At 39.7% G+C, this 15517-nt stretch overlaps 1 protein-coding gene across 12 annotated transcripts in view; it reads right to left on the reverse strand.

Moving 5' to 3' along the window:
* PPFIBP2 (PPFIA binding protein 2) overlaps positions 1-15517 on the reverse strand; it is a 197166-nt gene that overhangs the window by 79701 nt on the left and 101948 nt on the right. For all 12 annotated transcript variants that reach the window (XM_067532155.1, XM_067532156.1, XM_067532157.1 and 9 more), the window contains one exon: positions 5148-5240. In XM_067532155.1, the coding sequence (XP_067388256.1) occupies positions 5148-5240 (93 nt within the window). The remainder of the gene's footprint in view (positions 1-5147; positions 5241-15517) is intronic.

Here is a 15517-nt window from a genome sequence, read left to right on the forward strand (position 1 = left end):
AGCAAGATAAATATAAGTTTTGATTCTTACCTCAAATCCTGTCTTACAATATCGTTGTTTTGAAAACATCAGTCACCTTTTGTACTTTTTTAAAAATAAAAAATATAAAAACATAACATCTCTGTATAAGCGGCATGAGTAAATCATACACCAATGTGTACAGTAAACACTCTCTTTAAAAAAAATAGTAGCATAGAATACTCTTAATATTTTCAGTGGTATCAGAAGATGCACTATTTTCAGCTATTCAGATGCACTATTTCAATAATTTCAGCTTTGGTTAGCATTTCCCTCTTTAAAGTGGATAGACAATAAAACTGTTCTTCAGGAAACTGACCAATTATAGTACTTCTTACAAGAACCTGAGAACAACTTACCTATCAATAAAGCTTTCTGAAGCCATAAAATAATGTAATACGTAAAAGGCATGTTTTAGCCTTGACAAAGCTCTACTCCACAAAAATGTCCAAGCTTTACAAGCCAAAACATGAATGCAAAAGAACTGAAATAAAAGGGATGAATTGCTGTGAAGAAAACAATTAGTAGTCCTTTTAAGGAACTGTAAGAATGGTGGTACAAACTGCTATACAAAAAAGTAAACTGTAATAAGAAAAGCCCAGTAGCTTAACCCAGAAACTTATTAAAACTCAAAAAAAGAATGAATTCAACATGTTACAGAGATTTGAAAATCCACCTTTTAGAACAAGGTGATGCAGCCCATGGAGGATGTTCTTATGTATTAGTTCATTATTATTATTTATTTGTATTTTGGTAACCCAAGGAGTCCCAGTCATGGACCAGGACCCCATTGTGCTAGGTTCTGTACAACATGTAACAAAAGAGACAGTTCCTAAAGAGTTTACACTATATGCACAACAATCCCTCCAAAAACAAATAGCTAGGATGAAACTGCAAACTCCACTTCTAATTTTTTTTTTTGCATTACTTTAATTAAAATCAGACTGAAATGTTATTTTTGTGAAGAATTCATTTTTGTTGTTTTTTCTTTCTTACTAAAAGTGGCGATAAAGGAATGACTGAAATGTCATAGAAGAATGCACTGTGAAAGAGATGCATTGCGTCTTTGAAAGTTAAATTTAAATTTCAGGCTCTCTCACATCCTTAACGACGCTGATATTTAAACACTTTAGAAATGAAGTGCATAGTGGCCAAGTTTTGTGCCGTTTGAAGCATGGTGTTTAAAGCAAATAATTTTATAAGTGAATATCCACATTTTCAAATAATTTGCATATCACCACTTATGGTAAAGATACTCTGCCCCAAGCAGTGACAGAGACAGGACAAAGAGCTACGGAAAACGTGGCGTAGCTGGGGGGCCAGTATTGGAAACCCCACCCCTCCACCCCCACCCCCGTCCCTCCCCCTGCATTCAGATCCAGCATGGGGAGAGGCTGCTTGGCTGCTGCACAACAGGCACCACAGTGGCCCCTGGCAAACAAGAGGAGCATCTGCAGCCAAACTTGCTGAATGACGTCTGTGCTGGGTTGCAGGAATGTGTTGCAAAGCTACCAAATGCTTGAGTGGCATGCCAGAAACATGGCTAAAAATCTTCTGAAATTCTTTAATGCTAAAACATATTCTTACATTAGGATTTCTGAATTTGTATCCCTATTTATGTAGCCTTGCCTCATTTTAGTCCATGTCTTGAACTGATTTCGTGCCACAGAGTCAAGTGGTTCAATATGTACCAGCTACCATAAGTAAGAGTTTGCCTCTCTTTCCCTATCCTGGGCTAATAAACCCTTTAGCCTTGGAGTTTTAGTTTGCTACAAACACCTTGGCCTTCATTCTCAGAGTTTATTCAGCCCTCATTACTACTTTAAACAGGATGTAACCTCAGGCTTCTAAACGCCTGTTAAACACAACCTTACCTGTGCTGTCTCACCCAGCTCCAGCATAACAGAAACTACATAACCAGCTATCCTCAAGGAGGAGCTCCAAAACCTTCAAATGGGCCAGCAGGACCCACCTACTTCAAAAAGGATCTGCTTCGGAGAGAGCCTTTAAGAAGATGCACTAGATATTTAGTGTGCTCCCTGCAGCTGTCACTATAAGAGAAAATGCAAGCTCTGTTTAAAGGGTTACAGTCTAACTGGTAACTGGGTACACACTGTAATTCCCGAGGAACAGGTGACCTGCACAGGCATTTAATAAATTCCCAGCAGCTTTAGAAGTATGTGCTGAATGTTCTAACAGCCCAGCTAAGAGGCATATTGGTAGCCTAAAACTCCATTGTTTCTTCTCTCTTAGGTCTCACATCTGCCAGCCCCTCTGGGGATCACTGGGTCGTACGCAGAGCAATGTTCCCACATACACTACATGCCTCAGTCATCACAACTCACTAAAGCCTATAAAGAAAGTCATTTTCTTTTAAATAACTTGCTTTGCACATGTTTATTGTTTGAGATCCCAAAGGCTATAACTTAGAAAAACTAGGCAACACAGAGGAAAAGAGGCACTTGCATTAACTCCCATAAACTGTCGCAGGCTACAGCAAGACTTCACAGCTGATGTGGCATCTGTAACCTGCACTGCACGCTGGGCAACACTGAGTTGGGAAGCACTGTTCAACAGTGAGTGTTGATGGGACAGAATTTAACTCTGAAAGGTTTAAAGCAGAGGTGTCTGAGTGACCCCACTCGCTACTGGGTACAGGTAAGAGGCACTGCCTTTCCCACTGCCCCACCACTGCTTCACCTCCAGCAGTTCTGCATGGACTAGGAAAGCTCTGCGCAGCCTAGGGGCTGTTCTACCTTGTGCCAATGGACTGTGGTCCCTAAGAGATCATGGAACATCTGGGGATAGCAGGAGAATAGTGTGCACCAGTCACTCCTTGATGTTACTTTGACATGCCCTCTGCATTGCAGAGGCATAGGAGTTGGTTCTATGTCCACTGAGGACTTTCAATGGAATCCCCTGCAGGGGATTTGCAGGTGGTTTCCACTTCCTTTGAGCAGCCTGAATGGCATATGGAGAGTAGGTTTTGACTGTGGCCTTGACTTTTAAAAAAAATAACGTTTGACCCTTAGGCTAAGAAAAGTTTGGACACTACTGATTTAGACTGTGAGCTCTTTGGGGCAGCAATGGTCTTTTACAGTGGGGCACTAGTCTTGGGTGTGGCCTTGTGAGTGCAACTAACACAAATAGGTAATAATGGGGGGGGAGGGCCGGAGGAAAGGGTAGAAAGGTGAATGACATTAACATGTTGAATAACCAACCTGGACCTGGCTTTTGGGAGCATTTAGCACAAATTTCTGAAGCAATTTCATTAAATTTCTTTGTAGGCAGATCCAGGTAAGTGTCTCAGCCATGCTTAGAACTAAACATTTATGCTTTCAAACAGAATTTCAAACAGAAGTTTTATTGCTAAGGCTTTTGCCAATGGCAGTTCTAATTAGACAGGAATTAACAATTCAAGCCAAGCCATAAGAGTATATCTCATGAGAAGTTTACTGCTTATTTTATATTGGTAATGAGAATATTATTCACCACTCAGTTAATTAAAGCAAGTGTGAACAAAAACATATTCAACAGAAGACACGTTCACAGAAGCTCATTACTGAGATAACACAGAATATTGTTACACTGGTATTATGGGTATGTGGACTAGGAGCCACTTTCAGAGGGAAAAGGATAGATAAAGATTGGGTATCTAGAGAGACTTCTGCTTTGGGCTTTAAGAATAGCTACTGTGCAGGCTAGTAAAGGAAAGGGGATAATATTGAGAAAGACTCAAGGAACTTTATTTTATCTTGTGCATAGTTTTATTTTCCCAGTAAAATTTTGTCACAGGGACAGAGGCCCTGCTTTTGAAAGAGACTTGTAAATTGGGAAGCAGGAAACCTGGAAGAAACTGAACCTGTTTCAGACTTATTTTCTCCTGGATTTATTGCCAAATTCTCCCACCCTATCAGATTTTTTAAGGAAGTGAAACATCTCAGATACAATCCAAAGGCAAGATGTGATCACAGAACATACTGTTCTCTCTACTTCTTGACACAGAAACAAGATTTGGGAAAGCCAGATGTTAAACATTTTTCTGGGAGGACAAAATTGGATGTTGAAGAGGGACTGGGGAATGGACATACAATGATATTGATGTCTGAGTGTGGCTCAAGTCATGGGATGGAGAATAATTTGACAGCTGAAAGAGGCTCATGTCACCTGGAAAGTGTTAGCACCAATGTGCGTTGAAGAACTATGCCACTGTGGACGGAGTCAGTTCCTGCCCTCTGTAACTTTCCCTTGATGCCAACTTTCCAGCTGTCTCATTTCTCCTGTTCCAAGTTCCCCACATTCTTCCTATAACAATAATGACCAGGATCCATCATATCTCCTCTGAATCCAGAGTATGCTGCTAAGCAATGACTTCTCAGATCAAATCTTATATTCTCATGCACGGAACAACAATTATAATACAAACAGAGAGTGGGTCAACTAGACCCTCATATTCAGTGATAAATCCTGAGGGTCAACTCTTCAATTGGCATATGTCAGCATAAGTCCACTGACTTCAGTGGATTTACACCAGTTGAGGGTCTGGCATGGAGGAGAAAGAGAGTGAGTGTTTGTGAGAGGTAGAATCACCACAGAGGAAGTGGAAGCACAGGAAGATGGGAGAGAATTGGGTACAAGAGCCAAGAGCCAGACATCAAGTTACTCAGCCAACTATAGAAATTGGCACAAAACCATGTTCTCCCATAGAACTGACTAGGACAATCTCACAAACTTGGAGCAATCACTTTGACCTGCCACATCTGGTTACTCTACACTTCTACAGTGTACTTTTCATGGATTTTACAGAACAAATAAAGTCAATTACATGTCCACGATTTTGAATTTATTTTTTCCTCTTGCTTAGTTGTTCTCTTCTCTCCTATCTTTGTGCTATATACAAATATCAACCATTTTGGTGGCCAGCCTGGTTAGCTGCAAGCCTTCCTCACATCCAATGGCAATTTTATGTTGGCAATTTTATCTATCAGTGGCCAGTAAATGTTCTTCACAGAACATATTCTATTGTTCCAACAAAACCAAGGTGTTTGGCTTCCTGTCTCCCCCATGCCTCCATCTAACTTTTATCCACTGAATATGAAATATGCTGATAGTACCACTACCATACATACCTGCAGTATGAGGGACTCTTTATCACCTTCTAATCGTGCCAGTCGTTCTTGATAGGTTTCATTGTTAGCAGAAGAAAGATGATTCACCTGAGACTGAAGATAACAATATGTTAAGAATTTAAACAAATAATTGAAATGAAAATGTCAAGCAATAGCAAACATAATGAAAAGAAAGAAAGAACCAGGGGTTGCAATAATGCAAAATAAATATACATATTATACAGCGTTTATCCTGCAAACATCAATCCAGTATGCCATAAGCAGTTTGGAAATTCCTCTTAAATGCAGCTGAATTTTAGATAACTTCTGATTTCTAGGGATCAAAATCTCTGAATACCCAAAGATCAAGAATGACATCCAGTAGAACTTCATGTCACTCCTGACCTTTGTGTATACAAACACTTTTCCAGATTCAATGAAATACAGATTGTGAACTGGAATCAGTGTGCCATCAGCCATTAGTGAGCCTGTAAGTTGTTAAAGGCAAACATTTCTTTCTGTTGTCCATATTTTCATTTGTCATGCAAAATTCCACTGAAAGTATCACAAATAGGTTGAGAATTCATAAATGCAAATATATATGCTGACATGCAAATTTGTGCATTTGCAAAACACATCCAGGTAGTACAACCTCTGAAAATTAAATGTTTATTATTTGACCAAAAATATGAAAGAATCCAGCTCCCAAGGTGATCAGGAACTTTCTGAAGAAAAGCAGCAAATCCAGTAGGAAATGAACAGAGGTGAGTCTAAACTGAACCTGGACACCCACAAACTTTGGAATGTTAAAAATTTACTTCAAGAACCAAACTTTGTATCTTGGGCCCATCTGTGGAAATGATACAAACTAAGACCCATGAAGACTATTCACAGCAGCATATTAAATTGTGCTACTCCAACATTCTCCCTCAATAAGACTTCATATTAATCATAGTTCATGCAGGAAAGCCATTTAAGGAGCTACTTTGCATTTTTAAGTAATTCAAGGGTATAGCTTACTTTGCAACTAAGTCCCCATGTAAACGATACAAGAAAATATGTAATTTTATCTTTTATTATTATGAATTTATTAAAAATACCTTATGATGTTTATAATAGCAAATGCAAGTTTAACAATACATCCAGGGTTGCTTCATTAGTAACTAGAATTCTATGCTTTAAAAAAACCCTGCCTAAAAATAAATCCTTACATAATATTCTTTCAACATATAAAGATTCCACAGAATCTACTTCAAGTCCTTTGCTTTGTTTTTTCTGTCAAACTCCAGCAAACTACCTTGGATTTTACCAGATATAGCTCAGTAGATGTATTTTTAAGCAACATAATTACTATAAAGCTGACTTAAGGAAAAAAATGAATTCCTTGTTAATGGGCTTTTATTACCTTGTTCAGCTGGCAACTTTTTATCAGAAACTACTGTAGCGGTTTAATTAGATTTCTAAAGTAAACTCAATGTGCAGAGCAGATAGGAAAAAGCAAATGTCAAAGTAGAACATAGTATTATTAAATGTCATTGTCAGTGACCATGCAATTATGTGCCTTAACAACAATCAATAGTGCAACAGTGTCTGCAGTTGTTGAAAGGAAGACAGTGGAAAGCTGTGAAATTTATGCAAAGGAGCAATCTATATACACAATCTGTAACACAATCTATTTAAATAGTGCCTGATTTTGCTTTCACTGAAAGTCAACTGCAGAACTCCCTTTGCCTTCAATGCTGCAGGAGCTACCCCACATATTAGTAATTTTTGAAGACCGTGCAGCAAATTGCTATGATAGCAGATACTGCACTATGCAACGGCATGGAAGGATGGTCCTGTGGACAAGTCATTAGGGCCAGATCTTCAGTTGGTGCAAATAAGTGACACGCAACTGATTTTGACATAGTTCTGCCAATTTGCACTGTCAGAGGATCTCTCCCTTAGTCTCATCCTCTGCATCAGCTCCCAGATTAAAAATATTTCCAGTCTTCCACCTTTTGTCTTTTCTATTTTAGTTGTAAACTCTCGTGGGGAGGGGTGGTCTCTTAATACATATATGTATGGCCCCCTTGTTCAATGGGCCCCTGATCTCAGTTGGCGCTGCTAGGCACTACTGTAATACAAATAACAAAGGTAAACCTGACAGTGATAATTTAAGCTAGATCCAAATCATACTGGGCTACATTTTAAAAATATGGCTACTTAGAGATGGAGTTGTACGGAGCTCTGCATCCTTCACTTCCATGGCTTCTGAGGTTGTTCCAGATCTCTCAGAGCTGTGTTAGCATAAGATTTTTGGGGAGGCGGAGTTCTAAGAGGAGGAGAATTTAATATCTGCTCCCTCTTTTCTCAGTTTTTCAATATATCTTTGAAAACATCTCTGTGAACATCATCTTCCCTGCACATCTCCATCAATGGTCTATTTTCAACCCTTCCATTTAAAAAAAACCCACCACCACAACAGTTGTCAAATCAACACAGGTCCAGCTTAAATTCATTCCTTTCATGTGGTACATGCATCTATCCAGCTGTTTTTAGAGAAAATGTTTTATTTATGATTTTTATAGCGCTATAATGGAAATAAAAAATGTCCAAGAAATGTCTCTATATGTCCTGCAGGGACATTCCCTTGGCCAGCGAGTTTGCATGACCTCAGACATACTGCTAGCTACTCTGCTTTTGATCTTACAGAATCACTTAGAGTCTGGGACCTTTGAACTGACTGCCCATAAATTAGAAATATTCCCTTCTCCCCACCATCATGGGTGCTCCTCCCAATGGACAACCTTCCCCAACAGGTCCTCATGACCATACCAACAGCAGCATGGTGGGGAAAGCCCCCTTCTATGTGTGTACAGCATGTGCAGTACTCTGGGAGCGCCACCACAGGTCCACTGCTCTACACAGAGCAGGATAAGCCATAGCCAGGTGAGGAGGGAAGGAGGAGGAACTTAGCATTCTTCCAGCTTCTTGTACATCCTGTAACAATTCATATCCTGAAACAATTAATTTCAGGCCCAGCTAGCTGTCTCAATTAGTTAACATCTAATTTTGAAAAATTCATTTTGTTGTCACTATGTGCCTCATTCTGAGCATGTCACTGCAAATTCACTTTGAGTCACAGAAAGCCAGCACAAGGCACATGGACCACTAAAGTCCTACCTCAGGGGTTCTCAAACTGGGGGTCACTGGGGGTTGTGAGGTTATCATGGAGGGATCACAAGCTGTCAGTCCCCATGCATGCCAGTAAGGGTGGCATGGCATGGGTGGGGGTTCATCACTTTTTGGGGGGGTTGTCACAGCCTGAAATATTTTCAAAGGGGGTCCCCCATAAAAAAAGTTTGAGAACCCCTGTCATACCTAAACCCTGTTTTGAGGATCCAAAAGCATTACACAGTCTTTTTGATGGCCACTTCTGCATGGGGGTGAATTTCTCTCTTTGAATTTATAGTTTAATTTTAGATTAGCTTTTAGAGTGGTGAATAATATTCTGGTTAGATCTGAGAAGATTTGACATTTGATCATGATGTGGATTTCTGCTAGAAGTATTGTGGCTCACTCAGCTTCCCAGAATATATAATTCCTCTATAAAATGTCTGACTCTTCATTTTGCAAGATGATCCACATCAATGCTTTCAACATTATAAGCCTCCGTGGGAACTAATCTTCTTTGGCTGTGTAGGTGGGCTCAAACCTGGGAAAATAAAATATGATGCAATTTTGTTGTTGATGTTAGAAAATCTGCTTAGCTAGCAGTTGCTGATAACATTCTGTCTTTGACCATCATCAGGTCAGTGACAATAAAGATAATGGTTCTTTCAAGAGTTTGTAAAGGATTCTTGAGAAGTAGCTTTTCTTGTAATTTTTCAAACCTCTATTTTGTTTAATGTCAAAAGGACAGACGAGATTTAATGGAGGAAGGAGAGCTATTAAGGGGGAGAGAAACTGAAAAGTGGTTCTAGATTTCAAGACCTGTGCAGGAGAAGTTTCTATTTAAAAAAAAAAAAAAAAAAAAAAAAAAAAAGCAAGGTTGTGTTCATGATCAAAAAGAAGATGGATTTTGTATGATACTCTTTTTACTGCTGGCTTTGCCCTTTTGCTACATTGATTTTAGGAAACAGGACTGTGACCACTTATGTTTAGGGAAAAGATTTTCCAGGCACTATGAATTAAATTAATGTCATCATACTTTTGCCATAACAAACTTCTCATGAAACATAAACAGGGTTCCAAGTTGTATATGAAGAGTCATCTGTCTAAAAGACTTAGATCAGTATCAAATCACAGATACCTGAGGTTCTTCACTGCACCCACTTTTATCAAATGTGCAGCTGCCAAATGTTGTCTGCCTTGTTGCATGCTTCTGAAACACCCCCAATTACAAGTGCATTATTTAATAATAAAATAAAGCTAGTGAATCACTGTGATGTGAGCAAGAAAATATCAGCTTTGCTAATAGGTCAGCTAGTGAGTGAGCTATTATCTGTACTTGTCAGATAAGTGCAGACAAGATGACCTGTTAAATAAAAGTGGTAGATTGACATGTAGCAGTTGTTTAAGACTCGGGCAATCTCTGTGGTAAACAAAGACAAGATAAAACAATGTAATATATCCCAAGGCCATTTGTGGATGGTCGGGTACTTTCTGCAGTTGTAAAAGTAAAGTGCTTAGTTTCCTCTAAGCCAATGCAGGCAGACATCAGCAGGGACTGAATGTGGGACCTTTGACTCTAAAATCACAAGACCTTAAAGTACTTGATTAAAAGACATAGCTCCATTAGTGATCAGCGAATAGCAGGCCCTGATAATCACATGCCTAAAAGCCAGTACTATCAAGACTTATTACAGAGATAACAAAAATATTAAATCTGAGGGGACAGCCTGAAAGCAAAAAATAAGCTTACTGCATATGCGGTGGGTAGACTTTTGGTGAATTAGGTTTGCAGTTTATGAACTACATGTGTTAATTATAGAGCTGGTCAGGAATTTTCTGTTGCAATTATTTTCTGATGGCAAATGCCTTTTCTGCACCATCAAATTTTTCTGAGAAAATTTCAGTTTTGCCCAAAATTTTCAATTTTCCATGGGGAAAATAGAAATGACGACTTTCCCCACTGCCTTCCCCCTGCCAGAGCCTTTCCCTGTGGCAGGGACAGGCTCCAGCAGCTTTCTGTGGTAAGGAAATAGATGCATCCCCCATCACAGCCTTTTCTGCTGGGTTGGGAGCTGCTGGAGCCGCTCCCTGGTGCCTCCCCACTGCCAGAGCCTTTCCCAGTGAAAGGCTCTAGCAGTGGAACACTACACTGCTAAAAATAGCAGCACAGACAGGGAAGGCATTGCTTGGGCATGTAGAGAGCTGCACAGAGTACAAACCCTAAGGGTCTGGTGTGTCTTCCCATTGCTCATCTAAGCAGTGCCTCACCATCTACACAGCTGTTTATGCTAGTGCTAGGGGGTCGTGCAGTGTATACATTCTACATGCCGCCATAAGTGTAGACATAGCCTGAAACCAATTTTCAGAATTGTGGCAGCACGTCAGTGCCTGTCTATTTTAAGAATGCGTTATGTATAAATTTATACATTTTCCTTAACCCAATATGCTCTGTGTAATATTTACTGTTGTTTTCCCAGTTAAAGTAAAAGCTTTCACATAGGGGTTCATCCCAGGACCTGTTTCAACTTCTTAAAAATCTTCAGTTTCTTAGATTCTCTCTGTCACATTATGCTCTCTTCTAACTTGGACAAAATGCTGTTATGTATTGGAAACACTTGCTGTGGGTATGTCTTTACTTACGGTGACAAATTCAGTGCCGTCAGATCGATTCTCAAGGAGAAATAAATCAGACACCTCCCCCCTCCCCACACACACTAGTTACTTTAATTTTACCAATGTCTCAGACTGGAGATGGGAGAAACTAGTTACTTTAATTTTACCAATGTCTCAGACTGGAGATGGGAGAAACTCTTAGTCTGGTATGCATAGATTTTTAAAGTTTCTGCCAAGTCTCATTTTATCTTCACAGGAGATTGGATTCAGAACACTATTTATTGTCCTACACAGAAGGAAAGCCAGAGTTCAGGTTTTCTAGACAAACTCTCACAGCTGAAAGCTCCACAGCCTGCAAAAGTAAGGCCTTTTAAGCAAGGACATATGCAAACCAATAAAATTCAATATGAGCCAATCTATGGTTTCCTTGTGTGTGCTAAATTTCAGCTTTAGGAGTCTCCGTCAACCTTATTCTAAATAGCTTGGTAAGCTGGTCAGTACACTGAAGCACAGTAATTCAGCACTAATTCTAAGGAAGCCATATTGAAAGAATAATAAAGCTGACAGGCATTTAGATCAGCGGTTCTCAAACCTCTTTTGACAAGGCACCCACACCTTAATAGAGAGCTTGTGTCAAAGCTCCCCTCCCATTCACAATCACATGAACCGCCTCCAGTCCCACAGGGAATTGAATAAGTTTTCTGTGGCAACTATGGCAATTGCAGGCATGGAAAAAGTAACATTAGGGACATGCTTAATGTATTCCATCTTTTATTGCAATTTGGCAGCTGAAAATAAGGAAGCGGAACCAGCAGTGTGTGACCAAACAGATTTCCACTGACTACCAGTGGTACATGGACTACAGTCTGAGAACCTGTCATTTGTCATATGCAATCAGACTGAAGAAAGAAAACACCTCACCCTCCTTTTTCCCCCCAGGATCAGTCTAGTGTGGGGTCAATGCTATTGAGAAAAATATATAATTCCCACGTCTGGGACTCATCAGGGTCACTACTTCCATTCCACAACAACCGTGTAGCAACGGGCACGTAGCGTATCACTTGGGAGATATTTGTTTTGGGGGCTATTACTTAAATCTCCAAATACGATTGGATTCAGATTACAATCTATTGATATTTTAGAGCTATCTGACTGTATAGGGATTTTTGAGGAGTTGCTAGATATGTGACTCTCCTCTCCGTTCACCTGGACGCAATGAGAAAAGCAGAAACGGGTTTCTCCTATAGTTCCCACCCCTCATGTTTGATTAGATGTTTGGATAGGGGAGAATGGTAGTCAGCTAAATAGAGCTAAAATCACATGATCTGAAACAAAGCAAGGCAGAGCTTATGTTCCTAGACAGCACGAACGTTTGCTTAAATTCTTTGCTCTGAACTGGAAAGCTGGATCTGGCAGATTTGCTGGTATTTGGAAAAGCTAATATTTGATTTTCCCATTCCCTAGTCTTTCCGGCCAACCATAAAGCTTTAAAATCAAATCAAATCAAATCAAAACGTCATTTATAGAAGCCACAAGATTTGTCATGGGCAGCAAGATGTTAATTCTGTGGAACTAGGTGAGAACAATTTACCCCACCTCATCCCAATGAGGACTATCAACAGTTTAATGTTCAGAGAAACAAATGAGATACATGGGAGCCCTGGTGTGTACCTGTTTCAACTGAACATTCATTACAGTTCAACATTCACATGCAGACACCTACTCAACAGATACAAAGCAACAGCAGTAGATTCACCATGGTATTGGATGCTCTACAAATGGGAGAGGGTTGTCCATGCTGCTCCCTCTGATATCCTTCACTAAATTAGACCAGTGAAGGTCTAATGGTCTCAGAGAGCTCTCACCATACACAGCCAGTGGAAAACCTCAACATTTATTTTCAATATCATTAGCTGACCACTTGTCGATGCACACACACATACCTATGTGCAACAATGGGGATCACACTTTTATTTCAGAAATGTGTATTCTAGTTAAGGTCAGAGGAGGGGATACTAGAGAGCTAAAGGGAAACAGAGAAGAGTGGTGATTTTGGAAGCAAGCATAAAATTCTGAGGGAGAACTTCCTCCCGCACCTCATGGGAACTGAACAGAGTTCATACTAGAGATAAGTATCCTTTGACCTTATCCTAGATGGGAGCTTCTTTTCGTCTTCAGTCCTAGCTTCCTCAGTTCAGCCTGGAAGGTTTAATTAGGGAGACTGTGGTGTCCTCCCTATCTGATGTTGGGTTTATACACAGGGCTAGCCTTCTGTAAAATTGCTTGAAAGCGGAAGCAGTCTAAAGTGGCAGCAGTCTCCAACAAGCTAGTGCTCTGTGTGAGAAACATGCACAAGGGCATGCTTCTTGAGCTATAATGCTAGAAAAGTACTACTATGCATAAAGATTATTCTACATCCTCCCAGGATGTAGAGGCACTTTTGCATGAATATAAGCTTATGTGGCCTCCACAGTTGCATATGTTGATGGGCTCTCTTTTGTCTGTAGGTAGCAGGAGCTCTTAGAATGTCTCCACCGTTACAAGTGGCAGATTGACACAACACATACCACCTCCACCGTAGCGTAACATGCATCTGCCAGATCTTATTCAACTTCTTAGCCACTGAATGTCTGCCAGTTGTGAAATAGTTTCCTACCATTTCAACAATTTGCTGAGTGTTCAGTGGGCATAGTTAAATCACTCCTTTTCACCAGTAGGTTATATTCTACTGGTTGGGGGAGTTATTCCTTGTGCTTTTCACCAGTAGGTTATATTCTACTGGTTGGGGGAGTTATTCCTTGTGCTTATTAAAGGGAATACTGCTACAACTGGTAATATCTTTCCTATCAGTAAAGGCAAAAGAAAACATTTTAACTGTGCCTACTGTCTGACCCAGAACAGGCAGCTGTATTTTTTGGCTCCACTGACTTGCTCCTTCATTTTGCTGCCACCTAGCCAATGCCCAGGGCCTGTCTTGGCACTGCTCTCTTAACAAGTCTTTTCACAGCTAGGAAAGTACAGATGGCAGAGCTGGAGTGTGGTAACATTTGTTTCAATTTGATCTAAGGGGTTTCTCTCCTTACAGTATCACGTGACACTCGCTGCTGTACAAGTTAAATGTTAAAGGAGATCGCTGTTAAGGGACTGATTCTGATTTTTCTGAGAATCTGAAAATATCAGCTGCATTATTAGTTTAGCCTGCCTGGGTTTTGTGATTTTACATTTGCCGCTGCACTCCCATGATATAGTTCAAGCCCACAGATTGTATACTGTAATGCATATCCAGCTATGCCACCTAACCAATTGTAATATCAAAACTGATACTCCTCCCTTAACTGTTTTATACTCATGGTGAAACTAGAGCCTGCTTTGGCACATTTCACTGAGGGTCTGTGGAAGTTCATTTCAGTTGCTCTCTGTTAAGCACTGTTCCCTACCGTAGGGGAAGTAGTGCTTTTATTATCAGCCAAACAGCATCAGTTTACGATTACAGGATCTGAAATCTTTATATGCCATCACAGTTGGTGCCAGAACATGTGAACCAACACTGGGATTCTGGGGCATGAAGATTCAATAAATCACACAGATTGTGGCAACATTTTCTCTCTTATCAAAGGAATTTGGGAGTGCAGTGGCTCAAGTTCTTCTGGGAGCAATGCAAGATCGTTTGCAGTTCTCCACTTCCGTTCACCCCCACACATTTTTCTTTAACAGCCATTACTAGAAAAGGGGGCAGTATTGATGTTCTGCTTTAAAGTCATCATCATAAAAGGAATTACACACAACTACTGTAATAGCATACTTTCATTTCTGCAAAACAAGAAACAGAGTGTGCACTATATTAACAGAGCATACATTTCTGGCATACTGTGTTGGGAAATAATCCCAATATACCCACTGTTTCAAGAATTAATTCTTCCATAAAAGCATTATACGGTGTTAAGCATTCCTTACCACAGGGAACAAAAGATTAATGCTGTTTCCAAGATAAGCCTTAAAGGGTTTAAAATTCATCACTGTGGAGTCCAGCAAACTGAAAACAATTTCTTGAGCATTCCCATTTTATTAGAGAGAACAACCAATACACATTTTTGGCCTCAATTTACAGTGTATGCTGCTATCTTAATTACTGCACACAAGCCTTTATTTGGCATACTTAAGATTTGAAAGATGAAATTTTATCAAGAAGGGGAAAAATGTATTGTTTGAAAACTTATTTCAATAAAGAGATTTAAATTCTGACCTCAGAAAACAGCAATAAAAAGTTATTTATCTTTGCTTTAATTATGCAAAACACAGGTTAACCTCTGATAGTATAATATTACCAACTGCCATGTCCTGCATACCCCAACTGTAAAGATACAAAGGCCCCTGGGACTGAAGCAAATATTTTCCATAATTTTTTTTTCAAACTAACTGAACTTCAAGCTTCCCAGGCTTCAGCCTTTGTCAGAGATTGAGATAATATTGTGAAGCTTTCCATGGATCCAATAAGTCAATCAAAATTATAGATCCTGTTCACAATTCACATACAGGATAGACTTCTATCTACATATTTTTATGTATATAAAATATAGTTAGTCAATAACCAGACATTTCAAAATTAAGACACTAAAAGAATC

Source organism: Emydura macquarii, unplaced genomic scaffold, assembly GCF_026122565.2.
Source record: "Emydura macquarii macquarii isolate MOO-44397 ecotype Brisbane River unplaced genomic scaffold, CSIRO-AGI_Emac_v2 contig_3240, whole genome shotgun sequence".
Classification (NCBI taxonomy): Eukaryota; Metazoa; Chordata; order Testudines; family Chelidae; genus Emydura; species Emydura macquarii.